The 18135-nt window shown below is 49.1% G+C and overlaps 1 protein-coding gene across 1 annotated transcript in view; it reads left to right on the top strand.

The window, feature by feature from the left end:
• Nucleotides 1-12417: 12417 nt before the first annotated feature.
• Nucleotides 12418-18135, top strand: part of NUP210 (nucleoporin 210) — a gene marked incomplete at both ends in the record, with an annotated part of 86580 nt that continues 80862 nt past the window's right edge. The window contains one exon of the mRNA XM_084247518.1: nucleotides 12418-12590. Coding sequence (XP_084103644.1) covers nucleotides 12418-12590 — 173 coding nt within the window. The remainder of the gene's footprint in view (nucleotides 12591-18135) is intronic.

Below are 18135 nucleotides of genomic sequence, written 5' to 3'. Positions count from 1 at the left end.
CTATGCCCTAATATTTTAAAAGGATTTTTGTGTTTGTGTTTGAGAGGGATATTGATCTATTAAGTTTCATTTCTTGTCATGTCTTTGTCAAAGTTTGGATCAGAGTTTTGTATTGGCCTACTAAAAAGAGCAGGGAAGCATTTCCACCTCCTCAGTGTTCTGGAAGAGATGGCATAAATTAGTATCATTTCCTCCATAAATGACTGATAGAATTTTCCCCCAAGAAGCCATCTTGACCTGGATTTTTCTTTGTGGGAACTTTTTAAAAAAAAAAAAAAAAGACTTATTTTATTTATGCATAGAAGAACTGGAGTGTAGGCCAGAGGTGCAAAGGGTGAGAGTATTCAGCAGAGGCAGAGTGAAGTGAACAGGCAGATTACCTGAAATACACTGCTGAGGGGAGCAACGGGCGAGACAGGAGAGGTCTGCTGCACCATGTGGGTCAGCTTCCTGGCCGGGATTGATTTCAGGCCGCAGCGGTGATAGTGTGATAGTGCTGAGGCTCAACCCCTACATCACCAGGGAGGCCCAAGTTTTTTTTATTATATCAAATTTAATTTTTAACAGTTAAAGAGTCATTTAGATTTTTTATTTCTCTGTGTGTGTCTGTTTCAGTAAGTTGTGTTTTTCAAGGAATTTAATTTTACCTAGGTTGCTAAATTTTTTAATATCAAATTCCTAATATGAGAGATTAATCATCTCCAAAAGGTGTAGTAAAACATCAGTAAGGACACAGAATATCTAGTCAACATGGGCCTCCCTGGTGGTGCAGCAGGTTGAGTGCAGTGCTGTGAAGCTGTCCGCCAGCCGGCAAGAATCCCACATGGCACTGCAGACCTCTCCTGTCTCGCCTGCTGGTCCCCTCAGCAGTGTATTTCATCAGTCTGCCTGTTCTGCTCCCCACTCTGTCTCTGGTGAATCCTCTCACCCTCCCGGGCCTCTGGCCTGTACACCAGCTCTTGTATAAAAATAAATAAATCTTTTTTTTAAAAAAAGAATATCTAGCCAACACTTTCTCCAACCTTGTCCTAACAGATGTGTATAGAATAAGATGCTTAACACTTACAGAGAATTTGCCTGAACTGTTCATAGTTCACAAACTAGAACATAAAACAAGTCTCAAAATTGGATTAAATTAGTTGTGAATAAAGAATAGCTATCCTTTACACCCAATTGGATAGATTTTTTTAAAAAAGACAATAAAAAGGGTTGGCAAAGATTTAGAGAAATTGGAGCCCTTGTGCGCCATCGATGGGAATGGAACATGCAGCTGCTTTGCAGAAACAATATGACAGCTCCTCCAATCCTTAAAAATAGAATTTTTCTATGATTCATCAGGGGAGAAAGGGTATGGGAGAGAGGGCAGCAGTCAGGCTAATGCTAGGCACCTGAGGGTAGGCTTTAGGCCAGAGGAAGGAGAGAAGCTCCAGGAAGATAGCTTTTGGGCCAGTTAAGGGCTGAGCAGGTGGACAGGCTGGCTGTGATGGGGGGGGGGGGGACAGCACTTGTCCCTGGAGCTGCTCAAGAATAAAATCCGACAGTAACATCTCTACTCCCGGTCTAGCCTGTGGTCCACATTCCCAGCAGGATTTAATGGACATTCCTCAGGAAGCTGTCATTTTCTGTCTAATCTGTCATGTTTTCTTTAAATAATGTTTTTTTTTTCTTTCACAAGCCATAATTTTCTGGTCAATGGTCTAAAAGACCATGAAGGTACTGTGAATAGAAACATGATCCATTTCCCTCTTTGAAAAGATGTAGTCAGACCACCAAACCCAGCCCTCTGGTCTAACCTCACGCTAGTCCCACCCCCAAAGGCAGGAACATACCCTGGACCCCATTTTCTCGGTCAAGTTCTGTGGGACCGTGGACACGGTATTCTGGGCCTCAGCATCCTCACCTGTAAGGAGAGAATAATGATGAAGTGTACCTCTGCTGGGTCTCTTGGAGGTGCTTCCCCAATTGTTTTTGTGATTTGACTTTTTAGTGAAGATGGAAAAAAATCACAGATGAAAATGACATCTGAAAAGTTAAAAGCTGACTGCACACAGAGGGTGTCATCTTCCCCTGCCTGGGAGGAAAAGAATCTCATCTTTTCAAGACAAAGCTTTTCAAGGATTATCAGCTCTTTTGCATCCAAATGTAGCCCACTTTTGCAGAAAAATACCCTCAGTTCTATGACTTGGGGATCAGAGACTGGCACCCAAGAACAACAAAACCTTTCACAACGCTCCTGGACATGTTTTTAACTTTTTTTTTTTTTAAAGGACTAAAATGGTGGGGCAGCATGTCCTTGAGCTGACCCTTGCCAAGTGAAACAGACTAGTTAGTGTAGAAGAGAGAATACCCGCAGGTCCAGTTTCTACTTTCATTGGCATCTCACTCTCAAAGTGAGAATGAAAACAGGAGAAGAATTCTAATATTTTGAAAATGTCAGTCCAGAAAACTTGGGTTTTGAGAGAGGAAATGATTTTTTTTTTAATTCACCTAAAGGGTACAGCAGGGGCATACATTATAAATGAGTCGTTAACAGTGTCATACACGCAGAGGCCTACCAGACTGGCAGGTAATGGAAATTATTAAAGCTGCCTGGGAGTAACAATAGAGATTAGGTTGGGCGGTGGCAAACTGGAGAGATCACAAATCCTCCCTCTAAACGGTGACTGCCACTGATCTCTTGCATAGTATTGCCCTGTGGGAATATGGGTTCAGTATCTCCCGGGCTTCTGGTTTTTCACGGAAAATTATATATTCAGATTTTATGTAAATATCCCAATTTTCAAATGTTGATAAACAATTCTAGTTAAAGAAATTTGATTTTGGGCCTCCCCTGGTGGCGCAGCGGTTGAGCGCTGGATTGCGAGGCTGCCTGCAGTCTCTGCAGTGCCAGTTCGATCCCCGGCCACTGGTGAGGGTCCCACAAAAAAAAAAAAAAAAGAAATTTGATTTTTCTTTTTTTGCCTGATGATAGGAGTAGGGGACTCCTAGTGGCAGTAATTCTTGAATACATACCATTCTAAGATTGTCCCGAGCGCTCTACATGTATGAAATTGAATCCTTGTTCCCTACTCTGATGTTATGGTGCTGTGATACTGTAAGAAACGCCATATTATGAATAAAGATATAACTAAGAAACCTCCTTGCCGCGGACCAGCACAGCAGTAGACGATGAGGCCACCTCAGGGTTGAGAGAAGCGTGCAGGGTGGTCAGGGCGTCGGCGAAAGAAATGACAAACAGACACACTTCAAGAGTGAAAATCTGAGTGTAATTTTCTTTGAGTTTGTGACCAATATATATATGTTTTCCAAAATCACAGAAATGAATATAAATGAAATCAGCTTGCTCATGGGCTCAGTCTATCACCATCAGGGAGGTGATCTACATAACAAACAATGACCATTATAGAAGAAAGAAGGAAGTTTAGAAAGACAGATAAGGGATTAAAGTTTGTAGTTCTGTAACAGGGTGGTCCCCAGGAAAGGGGGAGGTTCCCTGCCCCACCCAAGGGAGGGTGGAGCTGAGCAGGAAGAGGAGAAGCAAAAGAAGAGACTGAGGAAGGAAGCAGGATGGAGCCAGGAGACCTGGAGGAGGCGCATGGAGCCTAGAGACACGTGAAGAAACTGCACTTGTCTTTTGGTTGTGGACTGCGTGACACAGATGTGGGTGAGACCCATGGAGAGGTGACAATGGAAGCTTTTATCTTGATGTTGATTTTGCTCTTTTCCTTCCGGGCTTGTCTGGTTGTTTCTGACACTTTTCTGTGGGTCCCCACTGGAAGATGCTTTAGACTTGTGGCAGGCTTTGGGGCCTTGCTCTGGGCCGATCCCATTTGGATGGACTTTTACCCACGAGGGGATGGGTAACTTTGGGTGCTTGATTTAGAAACTAGATTCTTCGCCTTGCCTGTATTGTTTCCTAGTTTTATTAAAGTTCCTTTTCATTAAAGTCTCCTATGTTTTGTGTTGATGCGGCGGATGGCAGAACCCATTTAGAATAGGCAGGTTTGCGGGGTTTGGGCTGACCCTCTCCCTGTCCTATAACAGTTCTAGAAAGACGGGATAAGATTTTTAGCATTCTTGTAGTGGTTCTTGGTGGTCGTTATCTTTTGATAAGCTTCTGCCTTTTCAGGGAACTTCCACTGAACTTCCTCTGCTTCATTCCCCCCCCCCCCCCCCCCCGCCCTCGCGCGCTGGTTGCCCAGCCCGATCTAGGGACCTTGGCGAAAGCCATTCCTAAAGATCACTGCGGGGGGAGGTGCAGCAGGTATGTAGGGTTTTGCTGTTCTTCCCCTGCGCGCTGGTTGCCCAGCCGGACCTAGGGACGGTTAGCCCTAAAGGTCACTGCAGGGGGAGGTGCAGCACCTCCTCAGGGCCACACAGTCAACAGGTAGCACAGCCAGGATCTGACCAGCCTTTGCAAGGGCATCAGAGTGAACATGCCAAAGGTGGGCAGTGGGGGTGGGCAGTGGGAGTGGTCTCCAGGCACAGGTGGTGAAGGGGCCCTGTCTACAGAGGATTTTAAAACAGTAATAAAAATGAACTGAAGGTTATCTGGCTGTCACTATCACCATGCATGGGCAATACTCAACAATGTCAGTGATAAAATACACACTGAATATTTATTTCTTCTTGCACAGTGATAAAGCCAATAAATCTACAAGAAAACTTTCATAGGGCTAAGTTTTAGAAATTTCCAAGGCTGTTGAGGTTTTTTAAAAATTTAAATTTTTTTTATCGTGGTAAGATGCATGTAACAAAAGTTTGCCATCTCAGCCATTTTTAAGAGTACAGTTTACATGTTGTGCAGCCAATCACCAGATGTTTTCATCATGAAAAAGTGAAACTCTGTACCTATTAAACATCGTCTTGTTGAAGAAATGTCTACTCTTGTCCTTTGTCCATATACTTGTTTATATTTGGGGGTTTACATTTTTGCACTTCCGTATGTGCTTTTGTTCCACTCACCCTCCACCAGACCACCTATGCCAAAACCCGTCTGCCACCTTCTCCCATTCCCTCCTTCCTTCCCCCACTCATTTAACCTTTATGTTCTTTCACTGAGTTCCAGATTTATTCCTATTGTGTCTGGGTTACTTATATTCCACAGATGAGGGAAACTATCCAGTATCTTTCTTGCACTTTTTGACATTTCTTTTAACACAGTCACCTCAAGGTCCATCCATTTGTCCCAAATGCCATTATTTCATCTTTTTCACCACTGTGTAGTACCCCACCGAGTGTATATCCAACAATTTCTTTATCCATTCATCTGTTGACAGGCACTGATGTTGATTGCATGATTTGGCAATTGTGAGCAGTGCTATGTACATTAGTGTATATAAATCATTTTGTATTAGTTTTCTTATTATTTGGATAAATACCTAATAGAGGTGTTGCTGGGTTGTATGGAATTTCCATTTTTATTTTCTTAAGAAATGTCCATACCAGCCGGGCGTGGTGGCGCGCGCCTGTAGTCCCAGCTACTCGGGAGGCTGAGGCTGGAGGATTGCTTGAGCCCAGGAGTTCTGGGCTGCAGTGCGCTATGCCGATCGGGTGTCCGCACTAAGTTCGGCATCAATATGGTGACCTCCCGGGAGCGGGGGACCACCAGGTTGCCTAAGGAGGGGTGAACCGGCCCAGGTCGGAAACGGAGCAGGTCAAAACTCCCGTGCTGATCAGTAGTGGGATCGCGCCTGTGAATAGCCACTGCACTCCAGCCTGGGCAACATAGCGAGACCCCGTCTCTAAAAAAAAAAAAAAAAAAAAGAAATGTCCATACCATTTCCCACAGGGTCTGTATCAACTTGCATTCCCACCAACAATGGATAAGAGTTTCTTTTTTACCACAACCTCACAAACATTGGTTGATTCCATTCTTTTTTTATATAGGCCATTCTCAAGGTGATAGCTCATTGTGGTTTTGATTTGATGATGATGAACAATTTTTCATGTCTGTAGGCCACTTCAACGTTTTCTTTAAAAAAGCGTCTCTTTCGGTTCTTCGTCCATTCTTTGCTTGATTCGCCTGTATCTTAATCAGGTCATTTGTTGCTGAGTTGAGGAAACTCTATATATTCTGGCTGTTTACTCCTTATTCCATAGATGATTTGCAAACATTTTCTCCCATTGTATAGATTGCCTTTTCACTTTGATTGCATCCTTGGATGCACGAAAGTGTTAGTCTGTTGTAGTCCGATTTATCTGTGTTTACTTTTGTTGCCAATGAACTGTTGAGTTTTAGTAACTTACAAACTTTAAAATAATACACTTTAAAACTTATGCTTTAATAAACAATGTATTCTACCTGGACATTAATTCATAAAACTAGTTACATAATCTGCCCCTTTCTCAACACCTCCCCCACACCGTCCCCAACCCCGTTTAAACTATGCGATTTGTTTCTAGACTAAGTTTGTAATGTTATGGAGTCCTTTGAATTTGCTTCAGGGATTGTTCTTGTCTCCAACATGGTATTACACATTCCTGTGCTAAAATAGTAGCCAGGAAATAAACAGTGATAAACAGTGATTGTAAAGAACAAGAAAAACAGCCTGAGTTACTGCAATTTAAGCATTCTATATGACCACTTACAACTTTCATTTGGTTTAAATTTTAAAACAGTGTAACAGTGTGAAGTGCCAAGTGTAAAATTTTTGTTTGGTAAGCTCAAATCTTACCTTATACATGAATTTTACTAAATTTTCATATTAGCTTAAAAATGGAAATTTCTATTTTGTTATTTTTCTTACTCATTTTATGAATCAGTACGCTCTAATGTGATTCACAGTTGCAACACACCAATATGTAGATTTGAGTTTTTTGTAATCCGTCATTATAATTAAAGTTATTAAACCATTTTTTTTTTTAGATTTTTTTTTTTTAAATAGAGGCATGTTTTATTTATTTGTTTGTTTGTTTTGTTTATACATGCACTGGGTACAGTCAGAAGCGCGGGAGGGTGAGAGAATTCACCAGAGCCAGAGCTGGGAGCAGAGCAGGCAGGCAGAAGGACTGAAGTACACTGCTGAGGGGAGCAGCGGGCGGCAGGAGAGGTCTGCGCGCCATGTGGGACCCTCCTCTGGTGGCCGGGGAGCAGCCGGGGATCGAACCGGCGCCGCAGAGGCCACGGGCAGCTTCGCAACCCAGCGCTCAACCGCTGCGCCACCTGGGAGGCCCATCTTTTAGATTTTAATATGTTTAATTTCTTATTAAAAACTTGTTTTTGCTGGCTTGATTATATATACAAAGCTCAATGAAACAATTAAAAAGTTTTCCCCCCAGCTGTTATGTGCCATTTAATGTTTAGAACTGAAAGTTACTTTGTCTTATAAAGGAGGCTAGCAGTGCCCCCTCCCCTAAGATTCAGACAGGTACTATAGGTATACCACTGGGACGATGAAGTGCCCAGGTGTGTCCAGGCTGGAGTAAGAGATGTAAGAGGTGACAATGGGCATAGACATAAGAGGTGACACAATGCTATAGGCAGGGACCTCTTGGGAGGGGCCTGAGGACCGTGAAAAGGAGTTTGGATTCTCTGCAAAGGCATCTGGAAGCCTCTGGAGGATTGTCCTGTGATCTGTGTCCACCACTCTGGCACCAGTGCAGAGTGGTCTGGCTGGCCAGGACAATTCCGGAAGCCCAGGAGCAGGGCCACCCTCCTCCAATCTGGCAGCCTGGTGATGTGCCGACTCTCTTGTGGATCCAGCCAGGGCTACCGATGCCAGGCTTAGCCCACTGGGTAGCACACATGTGCCCAAATTTCTGGGTGGGGGGACCTATGTGTGAAGCTACCTATCTTGCAGCCCTTTCGATGCCTTGGGGATGAAGGGAGTGGCTGGCTGGTGAGGATGGAGGGGCTCAGCACCCACTGAAAGTTAATTGGCTGAAGTACAAACTCTCTGATCCTAGCACAGGATGAACATGCAGTTGTGAGGAGAACACCTCAGTGGGAGTAAACAAACCGACAAAAATTGACTCCTCGAGCAGGCAACATGTCTGGGCATTGATAAAAGGCAGTAATTTCTGTAATTAAATGGCGCCATTATTTTACCCATGATGAAGTTTTAGAAAGCATTTTGCAAAAACGGAGGCCATTCCAACACATTCAGTCTGTTTCTTCTCTTTCATTTTCCCAAATGCTGAGGTTTCCTGCACCGTGATGGTGCTGAGGGTCCCAGTGGGTGACCCTTTCTTCAGTTTCCAGGAAACAAAACTTCGTTGCAGACTCGTGACAGGGAACCATTGCTGTGGCGGCGGTCCCAGATGTGTAAACCCAGGGCAGGGGCGGGAGTGGTTGGGGTGGGGGTGCAGAATCCAGCATTGGATGCTCCTAAAATACAGACTTCTCCAGAAAGAGGCAACACAGAAACAGCAGGGGGAGGGAGAGAGATGGCGGGGAACCTATAATTTAAAAAAGACTTAAAAGACATTTCAACCGATTACACTGTGTAACCTTTTTATACAAGCTGAAAAAAAATGAGAGAAATTTGAACTCTGAATAGCTACTTTATGATTAATTACTGTTTTTTTAGGTCTGATGATATCGTGGTCATAGTATCCATATGTGAGGGCCTTTATCTTTTAGAGATATTCACAAGGAGATGAGCTGATAGGATGTCTTGCATTTGTTTCAAAATGATATGGGGCAGGGGCTGGGGTGCTGCTCTATGCCCTTTCCTGTATCTTGGAGAGTCTCCATTGAAAATGTTTTTATAATAGCTTCTGCACAAAGGTGGGGGATAGGCACTATGCGACATCCCACTATGGAAATGATAATTGCCTTTTATATTCTCGCTCAGTCCCTGTAAGCTCAAGGAGACAGGCCCAGATTGGGGTGATCGTATCTCTGATACCTCCTGGCAAGCAGTGAGGACAGTGGGGGCGCTCCCAGTCTTTGACAGAGAACTGTCTGCTTGTAACCCTATGGCCTCCCTTGTTGCATTGTATGTGTTTCATGCTACTTCTATTTTGGCAGCTGATACTGGTCTCGTACTTATAGAAGTGGCAAAATTTTCTTCCTAAATGTATGTAAACACTTTGATTTAAAGACAGGTAGGACATTTAAAGACAATACATGAGGTACTCAGACATTGTAAGACTCTTTTAGGGTGTTAGGAAATGACAAGTTTGGCAGGCACCGGAAGAAGTCATAGGAGACATTTTCCTATGGCATTTTGTAGGGTAGGATGGTCTCACACCAATCTTGGGGCCTTCCAAAAGATCCCTATGCCTGAGGGATCTCTTCCAAAGGATCCCTATTCACTGTCTCCTAGAATAAAGCTCTTGACACTCAGAGAAGGGGGTTCAATGGCAGGGAGTGGAAACAGGCCACACAGAGGTGGGGAGACCACATGGATCACAGACAGCACCCCTTGCCAGCTCCACAGACAACCGAGGGGGAGGTGAGGGAACAAGTTTGAGGACGTTGTAAAGGGGAAAGTCTCCGACAGGAAGATGTTGCATTTATCCTTTTGCTTCCCATTGGTGGTTCTCTGCTGGGGGAGTTTCTCGGCTACCCAAATTAAATATAGAGCTGTGCCTGCTCAGGTGTGTTTTGTCAGGTATGTTTGTAAGTTTGCTTTTTTGTTTGTATAGTTAAACCTTCTATTGGAGATAATTGTAATTCACACATGTACTTGTAAGAGGGAAACCAGAATCCCATGTGCCCTCTGCCTCCAATGAATGGTCATATCTTGAAAAGTGTAGGACAGTATCGCAACCTGGAGATGTATGTGATGCACTGAAGTCCCAGGACATTTGCACCACCACAAGGATTCCTCACAGAGGAATCCATACACTCCCTACTGGCCAGCCCTCACCCCTGGCGTTAGCTTGCCTGCTCTCCATTCCTGTAACTGTTTTTCAAGAATGTCATAGGAATTGAATTATACAGTGTATTTTAAATTATCATTTACAAGATGTTTCACCTAAAAAAATAAGGTTACTGATTTTTTTCCTCAGTAATCAGAAAAGCTGGAAAGATTGGGCCCATTACTGTAGCGGCAGGCCCCAGCTCCTTAATACCCTATCTCATCCCTTTTATTATTTACTTGCCTGGTAAGGCTTTCAATTTTTTTTTTAAGATTTATTTTTATACAAGAACCAAAGTACAGACCAAATGCGCGGGAGGGTGAGAGGATTCACCGGAGACAGAGCAAGGAACAGAACAGGCAGACTGATGTAATACACTGCTGAGGGGAGCAGCGGGAGCAACAGGAGAGGCCTGCTGTGCCATGTGGGACCCTCGCTGGCTGGCTGGGGTCGAACCAGCGCTGCGAAGGCTGTGGACAGCTTCACAGCGCAGCGCTCAACCGCCTGAGCCACCAGGGAGGCCCGGTAAGACTTTCAATTTAAGTGGGTGAACTGGAACATGAAGTGTTGTATCTTGATTAAATGTATATAAAATATCTGCACTATATATGTAAAATAGAAAAAATATACATGTCTATTTACAAATATAATGACTATATAAAAATATTTTTTTCTGGACGTATACTCCAGAAAACACCAGTTACCTGTGGCGAAGGGTATTGGATGATGGGGCAGTAAGGGGGAATCACTTAAGTCCTTTTAAGTCTTTTAAATTTATGCCATGATCGTATTAATATTAAAAAGTGAATCAAGGGCCTCCCAGGTGGCACAGTGGTTGAGCGCTGGGTTGCGAAGCTGCCAGCAGCTTCTGCAGTGCCGGTTTGATCCCCGGCTGCTCCCCGGCCATCGGAGGAGAGTCCCACATGGAGCGCAAACATCTGCCGCCCGCTGCTCCCCTCAGCAGTGTACCTCAGTCCTTCTGCCCTCTCTGCTCCCCGCTCTGGCTCTGGTGAATTCTCTCACCCTCCTGCGCTTCTGACTGTACCCAGTGCTTGTATAAATAAATAAATCTTTTAAAAAAAAAAAGTTAAAGTTTCATTTAAAAAAAAAAAGTGAATCAATAAGATGTGCAAACAAGAACACTGAGATTTCCTCAGGGATACCCCTTCTGGGCTGCTTTTTCTATACCACGTGTTCCTTCAGAGAAAAAGTGTCCCCTCCCCTGAGCACTTGGCTCCACACAGTGAAGACACTCCCATCTTACCCCAGCTCTGAGGTCTCTAGAGATTTCTCCTAATACATGTTCTCTGGTCTGGGCCTTCCAGTTTTGAAGGTGACCCCAAAACACCCCTCATCACCATCCAAAAGTCCCATAACCCCGGAGGGTGACGCCCAGACCCCAACACTGCCTTTCTGATGAGAGAGGTGTCTGTTCCCAGTCCAGGGCCGCCTTTCCCGAGAAGCCTTCCGCAGCTGAGGGAAAATCCAGTCTCCTCTTCACCAGCCGCTGGCCGCGATGTGCCTTCCTGGTTCCAGGTCAGCGAACACTCCCTGGGCCCCTTATGCCAGCCGCCCTGCAAGCTTGCAGCCCCTTGAGACCTCTCACTAGGTTGTAGAGGCACATGGTGCCCGCGGAGGAACCCACCCCCTCAACCAATTCTTGACAAAGTCCCCTACTGTTCCAACCAGAGCTGGATACATGTCGACTGAATTTAGGCTCTGAGAGTTGTGTGAGGTGAATTCAGTCACGCTGAACATGGTATCTCTCTGGGCGGCTGGAGCGTGCAGTGTGCTCTGGCCTGTTGGCCCTAAACCTGCCCTTTGGGTAACCCCCTTCTCTCTGAATGCTGCCCACCTTGCTGGGTGATTGTTCGGCCATTCGGGACGAAGAGGGGGAAGCAGCGGGGCCTGGGGCTTCAGCAGGTCGTTTCGTTTTGGGGAGCCCCGAGTCCCTCTTCCAGGAAGCAGAGGGACGGAGCTGGGGGGCCAATCGCCACTCCGCACCCCAGATTTCCTGGTGCCTGTGCCTCCGGTGTGGATGGTCGGTTTCTCCGACGAGGCTACAGGTCGCCGGTGTCCTAGGGCTTAGTGCGCGCTGCGGTCAAAGCCGGAGGCGGGAAGACTGCGGGCCTGGCGGGAAGGCCCCGCCCGGGCGTGTGCGCAGCTCGGAACCGCGGGGTTCGAGCGGGAAGGCCAGAGAAGAGCGCAGGTTTCCCGCGAGGCCGAGGGGGCCCCGCCGTGGCGCGCGCTCCCCTCTGGCCCCCACCCCGAGAGGACCTCGGCCCGCGCCCCAGGCCCCCGCCGGCTCGCCCCGTCCCGGGCACGCGTCCGCTGGAGTCCCGCCCCCGCCGCGCGTCCCGGGCCCCGCGCTGCATTTCCGCCCGCGAGGGCGGCGGCCCGAGGCGGCCGGGGGTGGGGTCGCCCCGAGCTCGGCCCCTCGCTTCCCGCGCGCGGCCCGGCGGGCCCAGGAAGTGCGGCCGCGGCCCTCGCCCCGCCCCGCGCTCCCGCGCTCCCCACCTGCTGGCCCGGCGCGCGGCGGGCACCAGGGCGCGAGGGGGAGCGCGCGGGCGGCCGGCGCCGGGTCGCGGGAGGTGAAGCGCGGCGAGGATGGCGGCGCCGGGCGGGCGGCTGCCGCCGCTGCTGCTCGCGCTCTCGGCGCTGCTGGCGCTGGGCCCCGCCGCCGCGGCGGCCAAGCTCAACATCCCCAAGGTGCTGCTGCCCTTCACGCGCGCCACGCGCGTCAACTTCACGCTGGAGGCCTCGGAGGGCTGCTACCGCTGGTGAGGCGCGCGGCGGGGCGGGCCTGCGGGCGCGGGGGCCGGGCGGCTGCGCGCGGCAGGTGCGCCGTGCCGGCGGGGCTGGGAGGCCGCCGGGGCCGCGGCGGGGCGGGCGAGGCCGGCGGGCGGGGCGGCCCGGCCCGGGGAGGGCGGCAGGTGCGCCCCCGCGCTCGCCCGGCCCCCGCGGCCCCGGCGCGCTGACCCGCGGCGCGAGCGCGGCCGCCTCCCGCCTCCGCCGCGCCGGCGCCTCCCGGCCTGTGCGCCGCGGCTGCGCGAGCCGCCCGGCGGGGCCTGGCGGGCCCTGGCCCGCGTGCTGCGGGCGGCGCTGGCGCGGGGGGCGCCGTGGCCGGCCGGGCCGGGGCCGGGGGTCTTCAGAACCTCGCGGGCGGGGAGAGGAACGCGCCGGCTCCGCCGAGCCCGGGAGGGGCGCCCACGTGGTCCCACTTCTCCCCTTGGGCTGCGAGGAGCAGGTGGCGGGCAGAGCCCCAGGGTTCTCGAGTTCGTGGCGGGACTCCGCCGCCGCGCTGGGCTGGCATGGGCCCGGGCTAGGGGAGAAGTGTGGGAGCGTGTGTGGGAGCCGGTCCCAGCTGTCCAGCGTCCAGGGGGCACCTGAGGCTTGGCTCAAAGGGCTTTCGGAGGGAACCCTGAGATCCATTTTACAAATGAGACGTGAAGACGCGAGGAAGTGTGGTTGGTGACTCACCTCCGGGTTGCCCACCCAGTGGAGTTGGCCTTGATGCTCAAAACTCACTTCTTCAGACACCTCCCCTCCTGCCTCCTTGCAAGAACTCAGAAACTCTAGCCCCTTTGTGGGAGATGTGAGCGGGGAATCCCCAGCCACTAAGGCAACTGGAGGCCTGTGCCCTCCTCCCCCCTGTAGCCTCCAGGGAGACATGGGCTGCAAATGTCCAACCCTCCCACTCTGCACTAGAATGCAAGGGATTTCACCTCTCAGCTGGGTGGAGGCAGCCTAGGGTGTGACCCGGCCCCACCCGCACCTGGCCCCACCCACTCCTGGCGGCTCCTACCTAGCTACAGATGAAAGGTGCTGTGAGCCCCAAGGATACACCTTTGCTTTCTTTGCTCTGCTACAAGGCTGTGTCAGCGCTGAGACTTAACAAGTTGTGATCACAGTACAAAGAACTCATGTGTGTGTAGTTCTGTGCATACATGCAGGTAATGGGCCCAGCGCTCAGACCAACGTTCTTCCTTGTGTTTCTGGTCCCCACTGATTTCCGGAGTCTGCCTCCTGGAATAAGGACATGTGGCCTAACCAGTAACAGTTTAGGGCCTATCTTCTATAAGTTTCCCATGGCCCTGTCTAGGACATGTCTTGTGTGGGAAGACCAGCTGTTAGCCCTTGACTTGCAAGGAGATGCCTGCTCATACTCGATGAAGTTGCTCTCTTGATTTATTGGCTGGAGAGAGGAAGCTCGCTAGTAAAAACAGCTGGCTTCCAATGAATCCCTCTGGATGTATTTGTATGCTACTTCCTCTAAGATTTTAGAGCCATACTTTTTTTGTTTTCTCTAAAGTAACAACTTTGTTGTTTTTTTCTTCTTTTTCTAATTGCATTTTCTTTTCTGAGAGGAGCTGATAGACTCCAGGGGATTTGAATTTATTTGTGCAGCTTCTTAGGAGGAAGGGGGAAAAAACATTTCTCATCTCTGATGCATCAGAGAAGTGCTAAGTACCTTAAAACTTGTTTTGCATCTGATCCATAGTTTTTATTGCAAATGTGTGAGGGCATAAGTGTCTTCTCAGAGGTGTTTGGCAGTTGTGATAGACCCCTTAACTTCACAGGAAAGTCTTCCATCAATCAAGCACTGAAAATGTTTTCTTTATTTTTAGTAATGCTGTTTCTGGTTTAGTCATCTACAGTTGTTTTTTTTTTGTTTTGTTTTGTTTTGTTTTGTTTTTTTTTTTGAAGATTCTCCTCTGGAGATTTTCAGAGTTGGCGTGCAGACAAGTCATCTAAACCTGAGAGGAAAATATCCTCGCCCGAAGAGTTTCTTGTTAATTTTCTGATATGAAAAACAAAGCAAAACCAAAAACCTCTTGAACCTTAGGAGATTTTTTTTGCTCTTTCTTTGAATTTGTGGCTAGCCTCCAAGTTTACTGAAATCTCCTTCATGCCCGAGCCGATGACTTTAAAGGTACTTTTCCTGTTTCTTGATTTTATAGCGTCAAATCTTTGCACAATTTTAGGGCCAGAGGAATTATAGAGTCACATCCTTTAAGGGGCCCGAGTGTCAGTCTGGGCCTCAGGCAAGTGCTGCCTGTGGTGGTTGTGTGCTGGGATAGGCTATTGATAGGGGCCTTCCTGCCCCTCCCCACTCAGGGACCTGAGCCTCTGGCTGAGTAGCCAGACTAATTGAATCCTGCTACTTACACCAGCATTGCTGGTTATGTGACAAGTTCGGACTCTTTTTTGATATTTGGTGTTCTTGAAAATGCTCCCTAAAGCATGCATTAGATTCTTTTTAAGTTATCCTTTATATACAAAATGGCTGTATATAGAAAATTGGGGAAAATGAAGAAGCCGGACCTTACCCTTCAACTGCAACACCATCAGCGTGTGGTTTCCTCTTCATCACTATTCCCCTCCCCACTCCCCAAGCTGGCTTTCTACCCTGTTCGTACTTGGTGTTTGGGTCACTTGGTTATGAGCTTCTCTTTAAAGCCACAAGTATTTTTCTACATTGTTTCATAATCCGGGTGTCTGAGCACCCTTCTGTGGGTCATGTTGCATCATTTCCTCCTTTTCCTTGGGGCTGAAGTCCCTGGTGTTCTGAGCTGCTTTATCTTGGAGAAAGCACCTTGGATTGGGTTCCCAGAAGTAGAGCCTGAGATGAGACTTAGTCGCACATGGTTTCGAAGCTGGCTAGGGAAGGGAATGAGCAGGGATGGGGGCCGGGAGACACCGGACTCCTGAGGACCTCTGCAGCTGAGCTCCACTTCAAGTTGTCCTGGACACAAGGGGGAGGAGGGCACTTTTTTCTGTTTTTTGACCCACTGTCAGTCAGCTATTGGCTACTCCTGGCGGCAGGGGTGTTGTGCAAACTGCAGGTCTCTGGGTAGAGCGCCCCTGCTGGCCACACATGTTTGAGAGGAGGAGGTGACAGGTGTGTGTGCTGAGGCACTGCCCCCAGCTGTGTAGGGGTGTGGGTGGGGAGTGTCTGGTGGGGGCTCGGGGTGGGGAAACCACTACACCCTCTGTGCTGTGCTGTGTCCAGACGGCTCCTCCTCCCCATCCCTGAATGACTTGCCCGGGCACGCTCGCGCTGTCCTGGTCTGGCCATCGGGGCACCTTCTCCCCATGACCCAGGTGAAGAGTCCCTGCCAGATCCCCTGCTCTGGTCGAGGACGACTCGACCACAGCCTGTTTCACTGTGAGGCTGAGGATTCCCTTACCAGAAGCTGAGCCTTGCTATGATGTGGGCCTCATTCCAGGTGCTGGGGGCCTGTGATAGAGAGCAAGCCAAGGAGGCCCTACTTTTGTGGCATTTATAGTTGATCGCAGGAGTTAAATAATACATTAAGATGGAGAAATTGTTTCATGGGGTAAGAAATCTGAGAAGGCAAGGGACTGTGGAGCTGCCGCTAGCTGGTGGAGTGGCAAGTGCAAAGGCCCTAAGGAGGGACTGAGCTTGCAGGAAGGACACAGATAAGGCATGTTGCTGAGGGGAGAGCTGAGGTCAGAGAGGTTGGCAGGGACTGGGCCATGTGGAACTTGTGGGCTGTGGTGAGCAGACAGGAAGAGGGCTCGCCAGGGTCAGAGTTGGGTGGGGTTTGCTGGGATGGGTTCTCTGGGCCGTGCTTTCCCCCCTGCACCCCGGGGCTGCTGCAGCTGTGGTCCCTGCAGGATTGGTCTGGGCTTTGCTCCACCCGTTCAGCAAGCCCTCGGGAGGTGGCCATGAAGTGACTGCTCCCTGCATTGATCTGGTGCCTGGTTGTTTTCTTCCTGCTTCTCGTGTGTGTCCCTCACTCCGCCTGGGCCCAGGCAGCCCCTGGAGGTGACTTCCGCCCTGCAGGCCCTGCCTTCTTCCCCCGGAGGGGCTGGACCCTTGTTGTGGATGGTGGGTGAGCTGCCTCTGACTCTGCTCGCTCCCACCCCATTCTTTGCACAACTCTCACTTCTCCTGTTTCACTCTTGCTTTCTGGCCTGATCTTCCCACATCCTCTGGTGCGTGGCCCCTGCCCAGCCTCTGCTGCTGTGTCCCAAAGGTTCCTCAGAGGCAGCGCCTCCTGGAGCCCGGACACCTGTGACATTGTGTGTGGGAAAGGTCTACCTTTTCAAATCGTCTTTTAGATTTCCTCAAATTAAAGGTTGCTTTTCTGGTGCCAAGATGTTGTTGACATTTTTTTTTTCTTTTAAATTGTGGTAAAGTATGCCCATCAAAATTGAGCATCTTAACCATTTCTGAGTGTCCAGTTCAGTGATATTAAGACATTCATAGTGTGCATTTGTCACCAGCAACCACCTCCAGAGCTTTTTCATCTTCCAAGCTGACCCTCGCTGCCATTAAACACTCCAGCCCCTGCAGACCCCTCAGGCTTTCCTTAACATCTTTAATGTTGGCCGGTGGGCTCAGAACCTTCGCAGGCAGCAGTGGGGCCCCCTAAGGTGGTGACGTAGAGCTGATGCTTGTTGGTTTCTGTGGTTACTGCAGAGTATGGCAGATGAAATTGCCTTTCTATACAGCAACGTGGAGTTTTCTTTTAAAGTGCTTTTTCTGTAAAGAAGAATTGTTTTAAAAAATAAATAAGAAATGGATACAGGGGTTACCTCGATGTGGGCTGGCCCCGGAGGGTGGCACACAGAGTACCGGACATTGGGGAAGGGCTGGTGGGGGTGTCCAGGCCATGGGTCCTGCCCCCCTGCCCCGCCATGGTGGACGGAACCAAAAATAACAGAACAGTTTTCCTGCTAGCTCCTTGCCTGCTACTGCCCACTTAAGCCTAAAAATGGGGAGCCAGAGGCCAGGAGCTACTTCATGGCAAAGCCATGTTCAGAACCAGCCTCTGGCCCCAGAGCCAGTTCTGGGATGTTCAGGCAAGTGCTTCTCCGCCGGGCTCCGTCAGTAGGCCCTTCAGAAAATCAATGCCACTCTTCAAAAGCAGTGTTAAGGATACATGTGGGGTAGTGGGATGATACAAGAGGAAGTCGAGGTCATCATCTGCTGGGGCCTGGGAGTTTGGACCTTGTTTTGAGCAGTCTGTGCGTTCAGCACCAGAGAGTGGGAAGCATCTGCAGCAGGTGTCCAGAGCCAGGCCGGACAGGAGTTTGTCTAGCAACGTGACCATCAACATCACGTAGAGGTGTCCCTGTGTATCAAATGAGGATTTTAATAGGATTTTTTTGAGGTAACGCAATATTGGTGATGTGTTTTGCTTTATACCTGACATACAGGTGCATAATGAATGAAAGGTTGCTGTTTGTCATTGCTTTAAGTGTGTGTGTGTGTTACAAGTTATCTGAGTGAAATCAGGCAGCACCCTTAAAGAATTCAGCTGGGGGAGGAGGGTTCATGCTCTAAGCCTCTAA

The sequence above is a fragment of the Talpa europaea genome (assembly GCF_964194135.1).
Source record: "Talpa europaea genome assembly, chromosome: 11".
Classification (NCBI taxonomy): Eukaryota; Metazoa; Chordata; class Mammalia; order Eulipotyphla; family Talpidae; genus Talpa; species Talpa europaea.
The sequence above is the reverse complement of the archived record's forward strand: the minus strand, read 5'-3'. Positions and strand labels throughout refer to the sequence as shown.